Raw genomic sequence first — 23,522 nt, 5'->3', positions numbered from 1 at the left:
CAAGTGAAAGGATCTGTGCGACTTTGACAAGCACCAAATTGTTATGGCTGGACGACTGGGTCAGACCATCTCCAAAACAGAACATCTTATGGGGTGTTCCTTCTAAAAGTGGCCCAGGGAAGGACAACCGGTGAACCAGCAACAGGGTCATGGACGCCCAAGGTTCATTGATCTGCATGGCGAGCAAAGGCTAGCCCATCTGGTCTGATCCCAAAAAAGAGCAACTGTAGCACAAATCGCTGATTGAAAGGTGTCGGAAACAGACAGTGCATTGTATCTTGTGGAGTCCATGCTTTGATGGGCTTTGAGCTGTTTTGACGGCACAAGGGGGACCTACACAATATTAGGCAAGTGGTTTTAAAGGTTATTTAATGTAATATAATGTTTAATGTTAACAGACTCCTAAGGTTAGAGGTCACACACCTCGTTAATAACCATGTATATAATAAGTTCTCAGTCAAGACCACATTAATTCCTTTTTGCAAGAAGTTATGCAAAGCAAGCATGTATGTACATTGCTTTTATTTTTAATAATTAGTAGAACGGATTACAAAACACATTGAGAACAACAGCATGGAGTGGCTCTGGGTTCCATCCTCTTCAGTTTCCCAATCAAAACGGCATCGGTGCGTAACATGCCGAAGGTCAGTCATTTCACTTAGTTCGTTCGTTACTCAAAACTGGAGGTTCCCAAAGAACGACGGAAGCGTGTTCGACTTCGGGTGAGGTTTGTATCCTATCCGCTCGTGTATGGTTTGCTCTCGGGTTTTTCCATCAGAACCTCCGACAGAGCCGCTCATCTCACTCGGTGTAACTCCGACCACGTCCACTTCGTCTCGCTGTTTCTTTCTGCTCTGTAAGAATAAAAGTGCGGTTATGAGTAAAGGGTGTGACCACAACGGTGCCAGCTGCCAGCTTTGAAATAAACCTGTGAGACGTCTGTTACTCTGTGCAAGTCATGCAGACTTAACAAACCTTGTCTAGTTTTCATTCATTCAGTAACAACTTTATCCTTGTCAGGATCCAGAGTCTATCCTGGGAACACTCTGGACAATTTAGAGAGTTACCAATCCACCTACTGGCATGTTTTTAGAAGTTGGGAGGAAACCAGAGAAGCCAGAAGAAACTCCAAGCAGACACAGGGACTCCATATAGGTTCAGGTTATTCAGCAGGTATCACATTTCTGCAGTATTAGGAACTTTAAAGCATCTTTAAAGCCATCATGTAATGCCATTCAATGCAAGAAAACAGAAACACGAACCTCCAGCTCTTTCTTCACACTCTCAAACTCCTCGGTATCATCCAGCTTCAGCTCCAGACGAGTAGGCTTTCGGCGAAGCATCGTTTTGTTTTTGTTACTTGAAAAATATTAAAATGATGAAAGACAGCCCATAACTCCTGCAAATACAAATACCAGGACGGGGGGGGGGGTGTAAAAAAAAAATCACTATTAATGTTATAGTAATTCGCAACCGTAATTCTTACCTCGTTAAGTCGTAATTGTGATTTTTTTAAAGCTTTTTAAGCAGAACAATTCTCATCTTCAGGACAATAGCTCCAACGTGCAGTTTGTTAAATGGAGGTTAAATAACAATGTAGCTAGCTTAGCTCTGTAGCTTTAACCTACATATAGACCTGTGTTGAACACAAATAATAATAATAATAATAGTATGGATGCGAGTATTTTGAAACGAATTAAATATTTCTGTTGATTAGTATATTTAATATTAATAGGAAAAATATATATAATATTAAAAAACGACTTACATTTGCGCACACTTATCCCGGGTTGGCGGTTGTTCGCTCAACCGGAAGTTTACTTTGGATTTCTGGGAAATGTAGTTTCTTGTTTTGTGGCCACAGGGACAAAATTGTGTAAAACAGGTCACTCGTTCATGACAGTGGAATTGATCTATTTTTATACGCTTTCTAATAAATACTGCAAAAAAACAACAACAACAAAAAAAAAAAAAAACACGTTCATTTGTCTCACAGGTTGTTTTATTATTATTATTATTTATTTACATACCATAAATATCAATTTATAGTTTTTTTTAATGAAAGTATTACATTGAAATCTTTAAATTAAATCTAAATATAGTATGGATTTTTTTTTTAAAAGACAAAATACAATTCATAAACATTAAAACATGCACGAATATATACAGAGTTGGGTGGAAATGTTACAGTCAACAGTTTTTAAAGGTTTTTGTTCTTTCCCATTCTCAAACTCTTATTTAGGAAATTATCACATTTGGGTTTCGTTGTGAAAAAAAAGTATTATATTTATGTGTGTTCACGTCATTTAATAACGCAATCTTTAGAATTGAATTTATGGTAAACAGCGTTCTGATCTTAGCTAAATATTATATACACAAATGTAGGTTCTTCAAAATCTCTCCCAGATTTCTGTCTCTCCAAAATGAGTTAAAGATGTTTCACAAATCTCTAAAGAATATCTGTAATAAGAAATGCTCTGCTTTTATTTGATTTATTGGAAGTTTATTTTGAATGTTAAGCCCTTGTTTGTGTTTTCTTTTCTCATTTATTCTGTCATTTAATGCCTTGGCTGCTGCTCAGTTATTTTTTGTTTGCGATTATTCAAGTATTGTGACTATAAGGCCTGTTTTTGTATTGCATTAAACAAAAACAAAAAAAGAAAGAAAATAAACTATACAACGCCATCACTGTGACAGAAACGTTCATGCGCATACTCATGACGTATTTCCTGTGCGACACAAAAAAAGATGGTGGCGGTTTCGTCGTGCACTTACAGTTAGCTCATTAAATGAATTATTCTAAAATATTCCAACTTTTAAGGAAAATATATTTGTAATAGATATATAGGGAAGTTAGTCTATCTTCCAGGGTCGTACCTTCTTTCGTTCATTGGTAAGTGTGAACTATTTGGATTTATTTCTACATTTATTTTTAAAAGAAACATTTCTGTCTACGTCCAGTTTGTTTTGGATTGGATGAAATGAGAGAATTCACGTATTTATAAGTCTCCCAACTTCTACTTGACACACCTTCATTTATAAACAATGCTCTTTATTTTTTTTGCTTCACGTTAATTTGTTTTGATTTTAGTAAAGCAGCCGTGCCATTTGAAGCATGTCGGATGAGGACGAAGCCCCTTTGGTGAAAAAAGCTCGAATCTTCTATGGAAGTATTGAAGAAAAGGAAAGGGAGCGTCTTGCTCGTGATGGAACCATTTCATCAGAGAAAGATGCTCTTAAGGCTGGAATTGAGGCTGGGAATATTAACATCTCCAGTGGTAAGTATCCCACCGAATAACATGGCAGAGACCTCATCTCATTTGGAGCTGTAGACTTCTTTACTGGGATGGGATATGTATAAAACACAGGAACGCAGCACGTTTAAAAATAACGAAAATGACAGATACTCCAGTAATCCTATCAGCCCACTTCCCTGTGTAACTTGAATCACATCTAAATAGGATTTTAGACTATTGTTAATTTTCTCTGAACATGGCGGTTGTTTTGTAATTTGTTTCTTAACTAATGGTTCTACGTGAACATTTCCAGGTGAGTCCATGGAGCTGGAGGAGCGAGTGAGCGACCGGCAGGCTGAGGTACTGGCTGAATTCGAGCGCAGAAAAAGAGCCCGACAAATCACAGTCTCTACCGACGACACCGAAGTCAAAGCGTGCCTGCGTGCCCTCGGAGAGCCGATCACGGTGTTCGGCGAGGGCCCTGCCGAAAGGCGAGAGAGGTGAGGTTACTTTTCTTGTTCTTTTTTATTTCCGTCTTTGATTTTGCCAATGCTCGTGTCTTTTAACCAATTAATGCACATGTGTCTTTTACAGGTTGAGGAATATTTTGTCAGTAGTGGGTCTGGATGCTCTGAAGAAATCGAAAAAGGATGAAGAGAAAGCCAAACGTTCCCAAGAGGATGTACGTATCCTCGGTTCTCTTTTGGTTGTGGCTAATATTAATCCTCGGGTTGTTAAATCTCGGTGTTAACTTTTTCTCGTTCAGTCTCAGCAGACGTGGTACCACGAGGGTCCCGACACGCTGAAGGAGGCACGAATCTGGCTGGCCAAATATTCACTGCCCAGGTAAGAACAGCTCTTTCTGTTATAATACCAAGAAGGCAGGTATTGTGTTTCCGTGTTTTCTTGTTTCCAGTGTTGAATACTGTGATAAATGTTAAAGACAAGCTGAAATCAAAATGGACCTCATTTATTTATTTATTATATTATATTATATTATATTATATTATATTATGAGCTTGTAGCTGATTATTGTTGTACACGTTAATTTAAATTTTTTTTCTGTTTACTGTGTTCCATTTTTATAACATAAACAGTATTATAATAATACACAGGGTTATTTGTCAATACTAAAGATAAGTAAATTAAATTTAGTTCAAGAGCAAGTGGTTTTTTTGTCATTTCAACCATATACAGCTGGTACAGTACTCGGTGAAAGGAAACGATGTTCCTGTAGGACCACTGTGCTACATAAAACAACACACTAGCCACATGAGGCGACACAGAACTAAATAAGATCTAAAAACATTCTACACAAAGTGCACATTCAGACATGTGCTAAAAACACAGGACAGTACAATACTACTAAAACAGGACAATAGGCACAATAAGTGACAGTGTAGTGCCGAACAGTACACAGTTTTAGTGTTACATGGTGCACATGGCTTCGTGTTTAGTACGTTATCCTCACAATTTTGGGGTTGGGGGTTTGAATCTTGCTGTGCTTCAGGGGTTTCCTCCGGGTACTCCGGTTTCCTCCCCCAGTCCAAAGACATGCGCTGTAGGTTGATTGGGATTTCCAAATTGTCCGTAGTCTGTGATTGTATGTATGATTGTGCCCTGTGTGATGGGTTGGCACCCCGTCTAGAGTGTCGCCCGCCTTGTGCCCCAAGTTCCCTGGGATAGACTCCAGACTCCCTGCGACCCTGTGTAGGATAAGCGGTACAAAAAGTGGATGCATGGATGGAATTTATTTGATTTTTAAACTGTAAAAAAAAAATCACAAGGAAGATATAGCATTATTTACATAAATCTAAAAAAAAAAAGCTATTTCTCCATAAATAGGTTATAATACATAACAGTCCCTCCAGGATTTCACGATTTTGCGATCGCGGATATTAACGCAAAATCAAGCAAACTCCGCAATCTTCAGAGGAGCGTGCAAGTTTTCAAAATTACCGCAGAGTTTTCCACAGATTTGCACCAAGACGTGTCGAGTGACAGCATCACAACGCGCATTCAGCCAAAGCCCTCTTCGATTCACATGCAACGAACATGAGTACAGCTAAAATGTCTCGTTTACCAACAAACATCACTGCGAAAGGCAATTTCACACAATTGCAATTTTGCCAAATTAAATAGTTTTCCCTCCAAAAAAGCACAGAAAACATGAAAAAAAGCCGCAGCAATCACAAAAAACCTCCGAAATCCTGTACAGGCTGATGTAACATACTATTCTGTATTGTTGTATTAATTCTTTACGTTTATAAACAGTTTTTATGAGAATGGCTCATCAATTTCAAACCTTTGAAAAATATAAGTAATATGGTGCTTTTAATTATATTAAGAAATTTAACCAAGAACAAATATTTGTTTGTTTGATGACATTTATTAATATGGAAGGTCTAGCCGTTCCTTGGCATATTGTAGAAGTCGCTGGAACTTTGGAACCAGTTTCTACCAGTTTTTTTTTTTTTGTGTGTGTGTATTTACTCTAAATAACATTCATCTGAAATACTTATAATATAGCTGATGTTGTCTCAATATCTTGAACTGGATGTAATTTTGTGTTGTTGTTTTTTTCTTTCTTTTCCCAGAGCTGTGAAGAGACTGGAAGCTGCACAGGCTCAGAGAGAGATTCCCGAATCTACACGCACCGTACGACAACAAGAGCTTCACAAGACGCTCAGGGTGAGCTGATCTCGGCGTTCTCAAGAAAAGCAACACAGTATCTCAACACCACTGTTTGTTTGTTTGTTTGTTTGTTTGTTTATTTATTTATTTGAAACACCTGACATTTAGATTCTCTGCATTTCCCATCAGAACCTGAATAACTTCTGCAGTCAGATCGGAGACGATCGTCCGATATCCACCTGCCAGTTCAGCCCCAACTCCAAACTGTTAGTCACCGCATCATGGTGAGCTTTCTTTGTTGTGAGGTTTTTACACCGCCATTGACGTCATTTCCAGTTTTATTAACTGTACTGCGTCTGAATTAGGAGCGGTCTGTGCAAACTCTGGAACATTCCAGACTGTAGTCTCGTCCGCACGTTAAGAGGTAAGTGAGTAGTCTTTTTAAATTGCACCAAGAACCTGGGTTTTTAAAAAAAAAAACAATTATGATAAATGTGAGAAATGTTCTGAATTAATTTTACATCTAGGTCACAGTACCAACGTTGGAGCAGTCAGCTTCCATCCACAAGCCACGCTCACGCTTGCCGAGTCAGATGTCAACATGGCCTCTTGTGCTGCCGACGGATCTGTTAAGCTGTGGAGTTTAGACAGGTGTGTGTGAGTGAATGTGTGTGACTTTCTGGGAAAATCCATCAGACCACGTTTTGACCTCGGCGTTCCCTGGTACGAGTTGGCGGCGCTGTGGAAAAGGGTTGGGCGATATGCCAAACATATCGTAGCATGATACTTGAAGACATTTCTGTGATGTACGATATTTATCACAATATGTAGATTTGTTAACAAACTACCTGTGAAAATGTAGAGTTGTAGTGTGGAAGTATTTCACTGTTTCTCTGATTGGTAAAAGAATTATATAAAAATGGACTATGGTTTTCATAACTAATGTGTCAAAAGTTTGTGGACACTCGACTGAAATGTTTCTCATGATCTTTAAAAAGCTTTTGATCTGAAGGTGTAGGATTAAATATGTGAAATCGGTGTTGTAGACAAAAATATAATTGTGCCGACATATTCATTTCTTTCATTAGAAAACTAACATTTTATTTACAAAATTTTTTATTTTTTTAAACGGATGACTCGGAGCGAAATATTCTGAAAAGCAGCCGATAAGCGTCCAGCGTCGGTGTGAACTCCTTTAATACTGTTTAAAAAGCATCTCGGGGAAATTCCTCAAGAAATCGGGTGAGAAAACGCCAAGAATACGTTTCTGGAAATTCTGGGCAGAAAGGGCGCCTACTTTGAAGATGCTAAAATATTAAATTATTTAGATTTATTTGGGATTTTTTTATCACAACACAATTCCCATAGTTGCTTTTGTGTTATGTGTTAGGGTTTTCCCAGGTCAATACACACACATTTGTCATAAGTGCTGTTACACTTCTTCAACATAGATCTTATTAACCCTTTCCTCTGTAGTGATGAGCCTGTCGCAGACATCGAGGGACACTTCATGAGGGTGGCTCGCGTAGCGTGGCATCCTTCTGGTCGCTTTCTGGGCACGACATGGTGAGGAAATCCTGATTCTAAACCAATTGAGTAGCCATTATAGATAAACAACATTATGTAGTATTGCTAATCCGGTTTTGTCCCCCCTCCCCACCCCACCTCCAGCTATGATAACTCATGGCGTCTGTGGGATTTGGAGGTCCAGGAGGAGATTCTTCACCAGGAAGGCCACAGTAAAGGCGTCCATGACTTGCATTTCCATCCTGACGGCTCCTTAGCAGGAACTGGGTGAGTTTTTTGTTTGTTTGTTTGTTTTTATATAAATGTTGCAACTGCAAAAAATGACATTAAATCAAGTAATGGCTTGAAAGTAGACAAATTTTATATAATATTTCTCAAGACACTTTCGTACTCCATGTTCCGAGTAGTACTACTGTTTATTCTGTTTCTGAATTGTAAGGAGAATACCTTTTTAACTATGAATCCTCATTTCTATTTCTCTAACCACGGCACTTTCAGTGGTCTGGATTCCTTTGGTCGCGTGTGGGACCTGAGGACCGGTCGCTGTGTCATGTTCCTGGAGGGTCATCTCAAAGAGGTTTACGCAGTCAACTTCTCCCCAAATGGGTAAACAGAAACCTTCAGTTAAGTCCAGAAATTTTGAATCATTTTTGAATCATTTCAGAAAGAATAATGGGAAGTGTGTGTGTGTGTGTGTGTGGTGCAGCTTTCACGTGGCTACGGGGAGCGGCGACAACACATGTAAAGTGTGGGACCTGCGGAAGAGGAGGTGCATTTACACCATCCCCGCTCACCAGAACCTGGTGTCCTCCGTCAAGTTCCAGCGTAAGTGAAAGTAGATAGTATGGATTTTAAATCTGTCATGTTTTTCTATTTATAATGGCTGATTCTGTGCTTCAGTACTTTACAAATAACTATCTTCTGTATATTTAAGCGTAAATGTGTAATTACTGGCGTAAATATGTGACTGACGTCGAGTTCTACTTGCTTATACCTTTACTTCTTTGTCGTTCAGCGACAGACGGCCATTTCTTGCTAACGGGTGCTTATGACAACATGGCTAAAGTGTGGACTCACCCTGGATGGTCTCCTCTGAAGACCCTGGCAGGACACGAAGGCAAAGTGATGGGACTGGACATGTCTCCTGATGGACAGCTCATTGCGACCTGCTCGTATGACCGCACCTTCAAACTCTGGGTGGCCGATTGAGGAGGATGGAGTGGTCTGTTTGTGTTTGAGGATGCCGGAGTGTGATTCAGGGTGTTTTTGATAACAGTTTAGGGGGGGGGGAGAACAGCCTACAGCTTGAGTTTCTGAGTCCTTAAGTCATTTAACCCAAAAACACATAAGTTAGTTCAGACCTTTGACTTATTTTGCAAGATTTATTCAGGCTTTTATGTCCTTCCATTGATCTTTTTGTTTTTATTAAAAACATTAATACACTTACGTGTCTTTGTCTCGTCCTTGCATAGGTGTTGAGTTTCAGAGTTATTTGATGCCACACGATCGAGCACATCTTACAGAACAGTTTAGAACCGCTAATTACTGTAGACTCTTCGAGTAAAAGGGTTCCCAAAGCAGTTCTTTAGATAGCTTAGAGTGTTCTTAGCTTCCTAAGGGTTTCTACACTTTAGGAACCTTATCTTATAAGGAAACACAAACCAAAAAAAAAAAAAATTAATTCTTAAGGATACTAGATTTAACTTTTTTTTTTTTTTTTTTCCTATAAGAATGTACTTTTCAAAGTCCTGGCCTAGTATTCAAAGTTGGTATTTAAAAATAAATATTTCTACATCACATTAAAGTCTAATAAATAATAATTTAAATACATTAAATATCTGTTTAGCTTCTTTGTACATTTTTCTTTCACCAAACTCACCTTAAAATGCAATTCTTTTCAAAAACATGAACAATTTTAACATTTAAATCCAGTCTGATTTGACTTTTTTTACTTTCTTGCCCTCATGTGTCCTCCCAAAATGTTTACGCATAATTACCATTATTCAAGATGTTTCAGTGAGGAGCCCAGCTTCCATTTCATAAGTTTTAAAGACCTGCAGTTGTAGTGCGCTTATACGTTCTTGTGGTTCTAACACCACCAGCAGCAGAACCGGCAGTGTCTACAGCAGGGGCTCGCGTGGAAGCGCGGCTCAGTCAGCGCCATGTTGGGCCAAGCAGACGGAGGCTGATCTGTGATTGGCTGCTTAACAAACGACAGCTTGGTCTCCAGAGGGGCTTTCTGCGGGCTGCTTCGCTGGTTCTCCACCTCAGCTTTGACACCCAAAAACGCAGCCAAGTCCAGGTCCAGCCCAACGGCACCTCCTCGAGGTACAGGAGTGTTCTGACGACACTGAGGACAAGGGATCCACAGCTATATGGTGGAAAGACAAGACGGATCAAACACTTACTGAATACTACATTGTCCACAGTTTCAAAACTTAAAGCTTGTGATATTGTTCATTATTTCTGCCTTTTGGCTCTTTATCAGAATTCATTTTATTCTGTAGGTACAGTGTTATTTGAAATAAGGACAGAGATTTTATGGACAAATCACATAACAACACAATTAGGGCTTCGAATGTTCATATGTCAATATGTAGTGACCTAATGCAGTGAGTCATTTATTCCCAACTGGTACACAGAAAAGGACTTGTACCATTCTTCTACCCAGGGTATCTCTCAGACCTCCTCTTAAAATTGATTGATGAACTAAAATATCAATTCAAATTTGTTTTGATTTTACCAGTGCTAACAATTCCTTAAATCTACTTATTTTAAAACACGAAGAAAAAAAAAAAGTTGTTAAAATGTAGATAAAAAAGGAATAATGTAGTAAAATAATGTAGATACATATATACATATATTTATTTATTTATTTATTAAAGAACAAGATAAGATAAGAGAAGATAACACTTTATTGATCGCAAGTGGAAATTCCAGCAGTATACATTGAACAGGCACAAAATACACAGATGAAAGTAAGTAAATAAATATTGACAAAAAAAATGCATAGCATAGATATAATATACTGTAAATAGTGAACCTAAACAACATGTCATTATATCCATTTATGGTTACATTTAATATATTGAAACATCCACGAAACAAGATAGTTCCTGTTATCACTTATCTTATAGCAGCTACAGACAGTGGTCTTTTTCTCTCACTCTCTCTCTCTTGAAGTTAATAAGATAAACAATGCAGCTTGTCATGTTACCAAGAAACCAGAAAGAACAAAGTTCTGTCCTGAAGATGTTCCCTTCTCAAAATGATAACTTCTCCTGACAGAAAACTTCACGGTAATTTATTATATATAAACACTGCAGCCGGGACTACCGTCAGAGCTGTTGTTACATTTTCACCACAGCATTATTCCTGTTTTCACTATAAGTCAATACTTTGTTCAAACTATTTCTTAGTTAAATTCCCATCTGTGTTTTTCTCCACTAGTGATGAAGTTTCCACACCCACCACCTCCACGTCTTCGCTATACTTTTCCTCAAAGCAGAAAGATGTTTTCTGCCCTTGCAAAAGAATTGTTGGATACCCACCTGTTCGTTGATGACCGTATCCAGTCGTCTCAGGCAGTCCTGACAGAACGTATGGCCACAGTAGAGCTTCCGCGGAAGCCTCTCTACCAGGTTGTAGGCGCTGTAACAGATAATGCAGTCAAGCTTTCGACTGTCTCTAGAAGACTGGGCTGCTGCGACCTCATCATCCTCAGCTGGAGCCTCTGACACGGCAACTACGTCCTCCATCATCCTGCTGAAGGAATAGCTTACGTTCATGACCGAAAGCTGAATGATCCCTTCAGACAGACTAGATGAGCATTTATTAAGAATAATAAGATCTCTTCTGCTTTATGCATTTGGGATGAGTTCATCAGTTCACACACTCACTAGCTATTTTAATTTTATGTACCAGGTAAAACCGTGTAGGCCACTATGTAGGTGACCTACTTCATCTAGCCGTGTGCTGCGCATCACCACTTCACCACACACATGTGCTAGAGGGTGCTTGACAATTTTTTAGCAACAGATGAACTAGAGTCGGTAATTACACTCGTAAAGATTGATCAGTACGGTAAGTGTAAAGTTACTGGTCACCTCAACAAGGTTGGAGAATTTTTATATATTGTCCTGCTCTACTGTACTTTCAACTGTCCATTAATACTTCTAATAAGCTGCTCCTTCTAATTTCACTATGCTTGTACCAAGTCCAAAGTAATAACAAAAACACCACCATATACACTTATAATCCAATACGGAATAAAATCCATAGTAGCACTGCAAAATGCTGAATTTAATTGGACATAGAGTTACAAAAAAATATTAAAAGTTTTCAATTTTACACTCATGACAGTCTGACCAAAAACATTTTTATTTTTATAACCCTGTCCTATTAAACTGTGCTTTGTATATTAGGATACAATGCATTTTCGCTCATACCATCATCAGTGCAAAACCTAAAATGTGTTGTATTTTTTGGTCACTCTATGTCCTGTTAAATTCAGGGGTTTTGCAATGCTTTGTTTTTTTTGTTTGTTTGTTTGTTTGTTTGTTTCCATTTATTTTATTTATTTATTTTCATTTACCATTCAGAAGCTACATAAGATATTCACATGTTTACCGGAAGACAGAATTATAACAATTTACATTGTTCAATCTTTCTGTTCAAAAGTTTACATCCCCCAGCTTAATATATCGTGTTGCCTTCTTGAGCATCAGTGAATGTTTGCACCTTTTGTAATAGTCGTGTACGAGTCCCTCGGTTGTTCTCACTGTGAAAAGATGGATCTCAACGTCATATAGTCTCTGTTGGAAAGGAGTCAAATATGTAGAAGATGCTGTAAAAGCAAAGAACGTGCAGGACCTGGAGGATTTTTCTGAAGAACAGTGGGCAGTTTAACTGCTCAGGACAAACAAGGGACTCATGAACAACTCTCACACAACATATCAACAGTCGCTGATCATCCAGGTAACGACACACGGGATTAAGAATCGAGCGTATCGATGTGTAAACTTTTGAACTGGTTCATTTGTTCATTCATTTATTCTTGTGTCTTGTGGACTATATGTAAACATGTGTTATGTGAAATAGCTTATTCAGGGCAGGACTAAATAACAAACAACATGCAATTTCTTATGAACCCTCTTTTTTAAAAAATTATTATTAATATTTTGCAGATTCTGTAAGTCATATGTAAACTTATGACCTCTCAACTGTATGCAGTCCACCTTGGATGTTAATATAGTTCCATGATAGTGTATAATAATAGTCGTCTGTATTATGTTCTGTATTATGAATTATAAAGTCACTCATTATAAACGCTCATGAAAAATGTATCCTGCACTGCTTCGTGACACTATTAAACTTGACTTAAAAAACAACATAAAGAGAGTCTTACCTCTCAGGATACAAAGACAGTTTGTAGTTCCACTGCCGATGTCACAGAGCCGTGCATGTCAGCATGGACACAAGGTTAGTTTCCACTATCGACCATCTTATCTTGCTTTCCTCATGAGTCTCCATCATGTCCTTTCACTGCTGCATTATGATCGTTTGCAGACATACACCCTCACTGAACTCACTATTATTTTATCTGGCTCTGTCGCTGTTGCCTGTTTGAACCACTTTAGAGTCTTTAGCGCAGAGGACAAACCGTGTGCTTCCTCACTCTTTAATTTTTAAAGCCCATCTGTCATTGTGCACCTACACCTTACACACATGAGCGCGTACACACTCACATACACACAAACACAGATTTGAGTCTGCTATAGTTGGGTTTGGTTGGAAAGCAGAGTAATGCTTTTCACTTGTTTCACTATGAGCTACACTATGGTTACATGAATTTAATATTAAACTAGAATTGAACCAAACCCACTACTCTGCTTGTAATCACCAAGTTAGGAACAGACCCATAAAACCTGATCCAATATCAGCTGGCAAGAGAGTAACACATGTCTGCTGTCTTATGTATCAGGTTTCTAAAGTAGGTGAAAAGCCAGCTTGTGTTACAGCAATGAGGCTGCAAATGCTGTTGTCTCTGTTAGTCGTTCTGCTCCGAGATCAGATCTGATGATCACTTCATTCCCTTTAAGACTCAAACATATGTGTGGATATCTGACTGGAGATCAGTTTGGTTCAGGAAGGAAAATGGAAGACTGAACATCTATCACCTTACAGTCCATCACAATAGAGGCCTGGAAATTTGACCTTCGTTGCCTATGGACATCCGGGCTGCACTCCATTCTGAAGAAACTGTATTTGTGCCCTACTCCCTGCAAAGTCTACATCTCTTACAATGGGAGCAGAATATATTCTCTAAAAACTTGTATGTCCACACTAACTGCCTCCAGAATTTTTTTAATATCATAATGCTGGTAATTTTTGCCTTCTGCTCTAACAAAAATTTATTTTCAACCATTTTAAAGAAATGTACAGTTAAACTTGATCAAATGTCCAATCTCAGGAAACACTCTTATTTTTTTGCTGACAGGCTGCATTTTGCTCTTAAATAAGTAACCAGGTTGAATTTCTTTGGCATTTAATCAACAAATTCAGGAAATGGTAAGTATAGGTAGGATAACTAACATGCTTAAAGGCATGGTGACATTAAGGACTTTCTAATGCATTTACTTAAGTATTTTTAATTTAATCATTTACATCCGCTCACAATATCATTTAAATAAGGGAAAAAGGAGAGAACTTACGTTTCTTCATCCCTCGATCTTTAGGAAACACGGATGATGCAACTTCCTGTTGAACATCTGTTGCTTGTTGATACTAAAATGTACTTTTATTTTTCATAATCTATAACGGATGACTCATTGATGTTTCAAGCATGAGATGTTAAATGGGTTCACATATTAATGTACTGTTTTATGAAGTATTTTAATGATTATTTTGCTAGGTAAAGTATAGTGGACTGGGGCACTGGTGAAGATGCCGGTTTCTAAGTGCTGTAGAGATTTTATTATCTGACAACACGCACATATATGTTGTTCTTTAGTTATGTTTAATGTGTCTGCTGATGTAATACCAGTGGCACCCCAATTGCATCAAAGATGCTGCCATGTTGGATTAAATGACCAAAGTGGCAGCCTAAATGGTGACGTATTGAAGGCCCGGGCCTGTGGTGCGCGAATATAGCTGATAGTATTTGTATTTTCATATTAAAAAATGACGTGTAGGTTACAAATATACATTAGCACCTGATCACACTTGGTTTTTATTTATTAACCCCCCCCCCCCCCCCCCCCCAAACCTTTACTTTACTGCCGCCTGATGGTAGTAATTACTACAACTCCTAACTAAACACAAATGTAGCGTTTGTGATATGTTCTTTTTGCGCAATACCGTTTTCAACCGCTAGATGGAAGCAGAGAGGCGCTGCAGTCCACTCGGAAACTGAATAAACATTGGGACTATGCTAATAATAATAATAAAAAAAACGCTGTTTTTTATTTTGTGTGAGATTTGTAAAATCTCAAAAAATAAAGATGTATTTTGGCCAAAATGTGGAACTGTAAGTAACTGTTATCAATTTCTTACATCTCTCAAGTGCATGCCTTGTATCATCATTTTATATTCATTTCTCCTCTAATTTTATTTTAATAAAAAGGTATATATTTCTTTACATATATCTGTCTCTCTCTCTCTCTCTCTCTCTCTCTCTCTCTCTCTCTCTCTATATATATATATATATATATATATATATATATATATATATATATATATATATATATATTTTTTTTAGCAGTGACAATACAGTACTTGCTTAGTGTTTGTAGGCAGTCATATTTTAGACTTATTAGTCTGATGATTAAAATATTATTTAAAAAAAAGTCATTATAAAAATAATCTTCTTGTTATTTCAGTTATTCTTTAATAAGAATAATCTATTTTCATTTCACTTCACTCATTAAACGGATCATTTAAATTTGAATTTCAGTTATATTATATTATATTATATTATATTATCCATCCATCCATCTTCTATACTGCTTATCCTACAGATAATATATTATATTATATTATATTATATTATATTATATTATATTATAAATAGTACAGAATTTGTATATTTTGTATATTTTAAGACCACCATACCTTTAAGGTCAATTATACTATAAAAAAAGCTACACGTATTAATACTTAACACATTTATATTTAAGAAGTTTAAACTCATTAAAGCAGCAGGTCCTGTCACTACACATCCTTTCATCATTATTCTTCTGTTTTTCTTTACATATCACACAAATGCACAAGCATCACAGTCACCGAATGTACACTTTCCACCACAATTTCTAATTCCATTTTTAATTTCTTTCCCAGAGACCTAGGTTCAAACTTGTTATCACGTTAGCCATTACTGACACACGAGCCAGTTGAGCGGTGTTTATGTAATGAGTGAACCTACTTTGAAAATCTTCTGACCTGCTTATGATGACAGGACAAATGAATGATTAATTATGATGTGATATAATTAAAATATCAGGCAAATGTGTACTATTACACAGTGTTATTATTTACTGGAGCCATTTCCTTTTCTTCTTCCCAGCATGAACCTGAACCGAGATCAGATGGGCCTGCTTCATGTCTTTATACACAATATAGGGCAGGGTGATGTTAATTACTTAATTGTATGAAATATTTGGCACTTTCATTCACTGGTTTCATGTTTCACGGTGTATAAACACATATGCAGCATGTTAAGATTTTAGTTAACAGCTTTCCCATTACGACAGTGATGTAATAAATCATTTCCTCATTCTTACTGACAGTAAAATGACAGATGACTTCCTGGAGCGGTGTGTTAGATTCACTCAGGTAAGAGCAGCTCGATTAGTTCTTAGATGCTTGGCAGAAGTGTGCAAATGCCTGCCACAGCCAGTACTGAGCACCACCACACGATTTGAAATTATGATCCCTCCCTCAGCAAGCAAGACATGACTCACCATGACACCTGGTTGTTTCCTTGCATTCACACTGTGACACATTTGTGCTGCTCATTACATTTGCGTTAATTGTGCTGCTTGGAAATCGTTGATCTGATTGTTTTCCCAGATACTACTGTTTTGTTTTGTTTTGCTTTTGTCATATGGGAAATATCTGTGCATGTTTAATGGTTTTATGTGAAACATTTATGCCTTGAGCACATGCATACACACACACACACACACACACACACATACACAGTGACCACTAAACTGTAGCACTTAACCTTTCATTGTCCTTTGCCTCTTGTGTTTGTTCATTTTGCCGTCGCCATGACTACCTCTTAGCTTTAAAGAGCACCTCCAGCTCTTTCAAGTCTTTCTATCAAAAACACACAGCGTGCACACAGAACCCAACATCTGCCCCTGTACAATACTGCAATAATCAGCCAGAGTCAGGTAAAGCAAGTTCTCCTTTCAACAAAGCTTTTCATAGGCTACCGACTTACCTTAACCTCCTTTTTGCAACAGAAATCTAGGCCAACTTTGAAAAATACAGGGAAATATGATACAATATATTTAGTAAATGGTCGGCACTTATATAGCGCTTTTATCCAAAGCACTTTACATTGTGTCTCATTCACCCATTCACACACACACCAATGGTAGCAGAGCTGCCATGCAAGGCGCTAACTTGCCATCAGGAGCAACTTGGGGTTCAGCGTCTTGCCCAAGGACACTTCGGTATGTGGAGTCACGTGGGCCGGGAATCAAACCCCCAACCCTACGATTAGTGGACAACTCGCTCTACCACCTGAGCCACAGCCGTGGCTATTTAGACACCTACAACAGTGTTTTCCTATCAGAAAGGGTTCCACCTAAAAACCATTTTTGGACTCATTCAATTAGTCATTCATCTTCAAGAAACCACTTTTTTTTTTGGTCAGGATCGCTACATATCCGGAGCTTATCCCAGAATGATAAAAACGATATTTCAAAGACACACTTCATTATTTGTTACAGATCTTTGAAAAAATACAAATAAAAACTGAAAAATGCTGCTTGCATAAATATTCAACCTCTTCAGACTTGTACTCGGTAGAACCACCTTTTGCTGCAATAACAGCTTTACGTGTGTTGGGGGGGTAAGTTCCTATCAGCTTTGCACACTGTTTGGGATTTTCACCTGTTCTTCCTGGCACATTTGCTCCAGGTTCTTCAGGTTGGTTGGATGTTGTTTGCAGACCTCAACAATGCCACGGATTCTCGATTGGATTCAGATCTGGACCACTGTAGAACATTCACCTTTTTTCCCCACTTCTGCTGCATTGGCCTTGTGTTTGGGACCATTGTCCTACCGAGAACCAAATTTTCTCCCAAACTTTATTTTTTTAACAGTCAGAAGCAGGTCATATCCCTGTGTATGTTGCTCCATCCATTCTCACTACAATTTGAACAAGAACTCCAGGTTCTGAGGATGAAAAGTGACCTCAGGCTATGATGCTGCCACCACCATGTTTCACTGTAGACATGGTGATAATTCAGATAAGGCCTGCATTACGTTTGCACCACACGAAGCGCTTTGAAACTCACCCAAATACAGCATCTCGATCATGCAGCATTTTTTCAACCTTTGATGTGTTTTGAAATACTAAGAATGTGTGTATCTATCCTTTGTTATACAGACAAATCTGGTCAATTCCCAGGGGGTTGAATATTTTTCCAAGCTACTGTATTATTGTTTCTATCGTAACACTTGAATGGTGAACTCTTATAAGTAAATAATGAATGGTAATTGGAACACTGCTAGGTATTATGCTGCATCATACAACCTTGTTGTTGATTATTCTTTATAACTCAATGCATTTTAATAAGTACATTTTGGAGAATGTCTTTTATTGGCATGCGCTTCTGTTTCCATATATATCTACAACTACAACTGATCAAATTGTATATATATTTGAATTAGGGTTACTAGCTTACCCTCATTGCTAGCTTTACACTCAGCACTGTGGAATTTCAGTACTCTACAGGAATGTACTACACCCAGTATGCATACACTGATAGCATGTTTTGTCAGTGGCATTCTTTAAGGTGATGCTGTTCAACACAGTTCCTCACTTCACTATTCAGCATGTTGGTTGTTAAGCCCAATTTAATGAAACTTCATTCAGAATAAAGAATGAGCGTTTGGGGGGAGTGTTGACCTTTACCTCAAACGAGATCCTTCATGTCAGACCAGAACAAAGTCTAGAGAAGCTCCACATTAAACTCTGACTTCATTATGAATCCATATGACATTGAGAATATTTAAACTATAATAGTATTGCCATGGTTTTAACCCTTGATTTAAAACATATCCATATTCTTTTGATTTTTTTTTATAGATTAAAATTGCATGGCATATGAATTTTGTATTTTTAAACACCACTTCTATAAAAAAAAAATTAATGCATTATTCATGTAAAGGAATGTCATAAGATAAAAAATAATAAAATATTATACCTGAAATAATAATAATAATAATAATAATAATAATAAACCCTCTGTATGACTGTATAAAGTAATATTATTGTACAGAATGTGTGCGGTTTAGGAATGTTACATGATGCAGACATAAAAGAAATCTAGTTTTTAAAAAGCTATGGTGGTTATTGGAGTCTGGAACAAATCTTTCGTTAACTAATTTGGATTTTGTAGTGATATCGCATATACATGCTGCATTGAGAAACTGCCAAATCATCTAGAAAGCAATAGAAATCAGAGTATTATTGATTTATATTAACTTACAGTAATGCTCTGAAATAAGCATAAATATTTCCTTAAAAACAGTCTTAAATTTATATAGACTATACCTAAGTGTGGAAACCATGCTCGAAAGGATTATCATTCTCTGAAATAAAGGTACCAAACTGCACTTTTCCTTCATCAATGGTGCACATTTTGTACTTTAGTGCATATTGTTATACCTTTAGAATTATGAATGATTTAAGGTACATAATTGGAATTTAGGCACCACTGATGCACCTTTAAAGCTTTAAAAGCTAATTCTAGGTACACCATGTGTACCTTCGCAGGTAAAAGATTACACATTAAAGGTACAAATCTCAAAGACATTTCCTTAACGGTACCACCTGTGTACCTTTACTTTGGTGTTATTGTTTCCGAGAGCACATTACAGCATTTGTTTTACCTGCAGATAAAACATTCCAATGGTGTAATGTGGGTGTGACAAGTCAGGTTTTGTAGGTGGGGTAGTTTCAGTGACAACACACATGCGCACACACACACACACACACACACACACACACACACACACATACATTAGCCTTTCATATGGAATTTCCTCTCCATATACAGCTGCAAGGCAGGTAGTTAAACATACACACTGTTCAAGTTGAAATTTGAAATAAGATCTCCAGCTTGTCTATTCAGAAGTCTCTAGCAGACTCAGACCCTGCAGCAAACTTCTTTCAACTTGCTTAACTCTTCAGTGCAAATAAAATATTAAAGTCCAATGGATTTATTTCCTGTTTGTGCAGTACTGATTGTTTCCAAAAAACACCTGGTCCTACGCTTAGATAAAAGACATTGCATTAATGTCATGAAAAATACACCTGTACCTGGGAAAGGCGGAAGGGACATTCCTGAGCCAACCCCACCCTTCGTCTCACACACACACACACACACACACACACACACACACACACACACACACACACACACACACACAGAGCTCTGTGGCTCTGCTTGGACACCCAGGGGTGGAGTTACAGACACACTCCTTTGAGCAGAAGCCGATATTCACTCAGACAGCGACCTCTACACAACTCTGACTCTTCAGGTATGCTGCATTAAGCTTGAGGAACAGGTACAGCTCACATTCTGCTCAGCAGACAGTGTGAAAATCTGCTCAGGGGGTTTGGATAACACCTTAACCACCTTTACTCTTTACTCTCCACACACATCAACACATCAGCAGGTCTTCACAGGTACGGACTTTTGTTCTGATTTGTGTGCTGCTTTAGAGGTTAGATTATTTTGTCAGTGTGCAAATCCTTGTCGAGTACAAATGTGGTGAAAAAGTTGAATTTCATGGAGTCAGTTCAAGGAAAAGTCCTGACATTTACCAGCAAAGAATATATGGAGTAAAAGATATGAATATTTATCCTCATATGGAACACCTTGCAGTAGATAAGCAGTAGATAAGCTTGTCATGGCTACATTACAGTGCAAAAGTTTGCACTACCCGTGGTTTTTGAATAGGGAAAACAGTAAACAAACTTTTGTTAAAACTCTGAGAAGAAAACGCATTGTGGATTTAAAAAAAAACAATCAAAAAAAATAAGTAAAATAAAATAAGGAGAAATAAAAAAACAGAAAAGAACCGTCGGTTTTGAGTCTCTTGGTATGACATTTAGTCGAGTTAGAACTGAGATGAATTGGTGCTGGGATGAAGAATGAAGAAGATCCAAAAGCTGTTCAGAGGAAAAAGTTATAAGATAATATGTACATCGCATTCAGAAAAGGGGGGTGCAAACTTTTAAGCAGACGTAATGTTGATTTTTCCCAATATGCTTAACTTGCGCCACTACACAGCACAACATTTTTGTTACTTGTGAAAATCTTGTGAACCTTATGACACTAAATTTCATTTTATGCTTTTATGCTAAGGGTGTGCAAACTTTTGCCCCCAACATTAAATGACGCACTAATAAGGACCGATTGTGGTTTTTTTTTCACTATTTTCCTTCCATAGATCTCAAATCACTCAGGAATATCGTAAAGATCAGCATCAATCAATCAATCCCATAGACACGCCCATGGCGATCTAACGGAGAGATCTCCACTCTAAATTGCAGAACCAGAAACTTCCTTCACTTGACTTTTTTCCCCGTCGTAACCCCTGTTCTGAAAATCATGAATCTCTCATTGGACAACCCTTACGGTGATGTCAGCATTCCCCGAGCCAAGCTGCGCTCGTACGACGACTCCAGCACGGTCATCATTAACCCCATGACACTGGAGAGCTCGTACAACGGGAAGTCTTCCCCAAACCCGTACGGCAGTTTCAAAGTCCAGGGAGGGGACGCTCCGTCCGGCGTGCCCGTCTACGGACAGGCTAAAGACAACAACCTGAACGGCAGCTACACCATAAAGGAGGACGAGGAGCAGGTGAGCCGCTGCTATGCTTGCTGCTGCCGCTGTCGCAGGAAGAAGTGAGAACGCGTGGTGGAAATCGTGGACTTTGCATGATTTGCATTCGAAAGAATAACGGAGTTATGAATTGCCTTTTAAACTGGAGCTGCTAGTTGAATTATTGACAACAAAGAACGTCCGTCTTCCCAAGAGCCTGCTGAAAAGTGGATATTTAGCAAAGACTGCGTTATTAAAAGATTGTTTAGGTTTGCAAACAGAACAGTGTTAACACTATATGATGTATATTTGAGTTAAAAGTGGTCTTAGAATGGAACTTTCTCGTTGTGCCTGATGCCTTTGAACAAGTATGATGACATGTCTACGGTAATTTATTTTCATCCCCCTACTTAGGAAAGTCATTCTGCCCCTTTGATCAGTTTCAACGTGCTTGATTACAAGCAGTATTGAAATTCCTTGCCTTCGTTACACTATTCAGGTTTGTGCTCGGGGATCCCTCAAGGCTCAACTCTGAGACCACTCATCTTGATCGTTGCGCTTCTGTGATTCTTTGTATACTGGTGGAGGAACAAGACCAAGTTTCAGGTGAACCACACCCTGCTAGAGAGTGCAATTTTTCCACCCAGTTTCACCCGCATGCTGGGACGCATACGAATGGAAAACCAGTAATGCATTTCTGGTTAGGGATAAAGATCGGGAATACACACAATTCCTCACACATCAAGATCTAAATTGGTGTGCAGTGTGGTCTAAGAGCATCTGCTTAAAATTGGAAATAATCTTTTCTTTAAAAATTTTAAACATTTTAAAACAACGCAAGGAAATGATCAGAATTTTGAATATTCAGGATGCAGGACTGTTTTTGTTCAAAAGGTCACATTTTCTTCCAGTCTTTCCCTTCCAGTGAAGCACGTGTTCAGGTGACACTGAAATGGGAAAAACTATGTAAATATTTATACGATCCTACTATTCATTCAAAGTTGTTGCGGATAATATTATCTGAAATGTATTAAATTAGAAACGCATGCAAAAAAAAAAATAGAAAAAAAGAAGAAAACCTTTGCACTAGTGCTCTCAGACTTGCAGACCCCACTGTATGTTAATGTGAAATATCATTAAGGTCTCGTGACAAGGAAGAAAGAAAGGAAATATGTCGAGTCCTGACTCGAGAACCACAGGAAATAACAAAGAACAGATGCAGTATAGGAATAAATATATTTACGTGAAAGCGACAAAACTATTTTAAAAAAATTCCTACCTGATTAACACCACCACTGACATCTGTATTTCAGTTCCAGCCATGTTTACGATTTACACAATAAGTTACAATGGAAGTAGGGGTAGTTTTTAATGTCAACACCTGGTTACAACTGCTGGTAAATCATGTATACACCTGCATTAGTCTGCAGGAAAAAAAGAAAAGAAAAGCAATATCAAAACAAGAGCTATGGACTCTTTTTTTTTTTTTAACAGATCAAATGAAGGACCTACATTATGAATGTGTTTATAATCTTGGGTGAGTGTCCTTATATTTTAATTATTAGCCTATTACATTAGTAGGCTAGTTATGTTTGAAGCTACCAGTTTTCTCCAAAAATGTATTTTATTTTGGTCTGGTAAGTTATATATACATATAATTTGTCTTAAATATCTTTATATCTTAAATATAAAATGACAACATGTTTAAAACTGTGGTTCCACACGTATTAAAGGTACAACTGCTGAACGAGGCCTGGTTTTGACCATCATTCTTTATGATTATGCTTGCTAGCTACCTCATAGTTTTATATATATATATATATATATATATATATATATATATATATATATATATATATATATAAGAATATAAAGGCCTACAGATGTTTCTAAATTAAGAAGTTCAGCTCTAGCATTTCCGACACAGAGATCAAACCTGAAGGAAAACAAACACAGCAGCAGAACCGGTTTGGAACATACGAGGGCGCGGCTGCGTTTCCTGGAACGAAATGCTGAGTGTCATGTCCGAATACTAGACTGACTGGTTTTG

General features: G+C 37.8%; 4 protein-coding genes across 4 annotated transcripts; 2 read left to right on the top strand and 2 right to left on the bottom strand.

The window, feature by feature from the left end:
- Nucleotides 1–507: 507 nt before the first annotated feature.
- Nucleotides 508–1,822, bottom strand: cdc26 (cell division cycle 26 homolog). The gene is made up of 3 exons (XM_053618381.1): nucleotides 1,769–1,822; nucleotides 1,263–1,399; nucleotides 508–854 (listed from the first exon to the last, which is right to left on the bottom strand). Exons 2-3 carry the CDS (start codon nucleotides 1,341–1,343, stop codon nucleotides 675–677), a joined length of 261 nt encoding a protein of 86 aa, XP_053474356.1. The 5' UTR covers nucleotides 1,344–1,399; nucleotides 1,769–1,822; the 3' UTR covers nucleotides 508–674.
- A 923-nt stretch (nucleotides 1,823–2,745) lies between these two features.
- Nucleotides 2,746–8,980, top strand: prpf4 (PRP4 pre-mRNA processing factor 4 homolog (yeast)). Its single transcript, XM_053618656.1, has 14 exons — nucleotides 2,746–2,893; nucleotides 3,092–3,278; nucleotides 3,550–3,736; nucleotides 3,831–3,918; nucleotides 4,003–4,082; nucleotides 5,834–5,927; nucleotides 6,060–6,154; nucleotides 6,236–6,294; nucleotides 6,398–6,521; nucleotides 7,347–7,436; nucleotides 7,542–7,664; nucleotides 7,896–8,003; nucleotides 8,104–8,222; nucleotides 8,413–8,980. The coding sequence occupies exons 2-14, from the start codon at nucleotides 3,116–3,118 to the stop codon at nucleotides 8,604–8,606; spliced, it is 1,524 nt and encodes a 507-aa protein (XP_053474631.1). The 5' UTR covers nucleotides 2,746–2,893; nucleotides 3,092–3,115; the 3' UTR covers nucleotides 8,607–8,980.
- Nucleotides 8,981–9,172: 192 nt separating this feature from the next.
- Nucleotides 9,173–11,185, bottom strand: rnf224 (ring finger protein 224). The gene is made up of 2 exons (XM_053617622.1): nucleotides 10,949–11,185; nucleotides 9,173–9,768 (listed from the first exon to the last, which is right to left on the bottom strand). The coding sequence occupies exons 1-2, from the start codon at nucleotides 11,183–11,185 to the stop codon at nucleotides 9,487–9,489; spliced, it is 519 nt and encodes a 172-aa protein (XP_053473597.1). The 3' UTR covers nucleotides 9,173–9,486.
- Nucleotides 11,186–20,152: 8,967 nt separating this feature from the next.
- Nucleotides 20,153–23,270, top strand: si:ch211-202f5.3 (uncharacterized). Its single transcript, XM_053618698.1, has 2 exons — nucleotides 20,153–20,328; nucleotides 21,096–23,270. The coding sequence occupies exon 2, from the start codon at nucleotides 21,257–21,259 to the stop codon at nucleotides 21,557–21,559; it is 303 nt and encodes a 100-aa protein (XP_053474673.1). The 5' UTR covers nucleotides 20,153–20,328; nucleotides 21,096–21,256; the 3' UTR covers nucleotides 21,560–23,270.
- The last annotated feature ends 252 nt before the right edge of the window (nucleotides 23,271–23,522 follow it).

This window comes from Ictalurus furcatus, chromosome 28 (genome assembly GCF_023375685.1).
Source record: "Ictalurus furcatus strain D&B chromosome 28, Billie_1.0, whole genome shotgun sequence".
NCBI classification, from domain to species: domain Eukaryota; kingdom Metazoa; phylum Chordata; class Actinopteri; order Siluriformes; family Ictaluridae; genus Ictalurus; species Ictalurus furcatus.
This window is presented reverse-complemented; position numbering and strand designations above follow the sequence as displayed.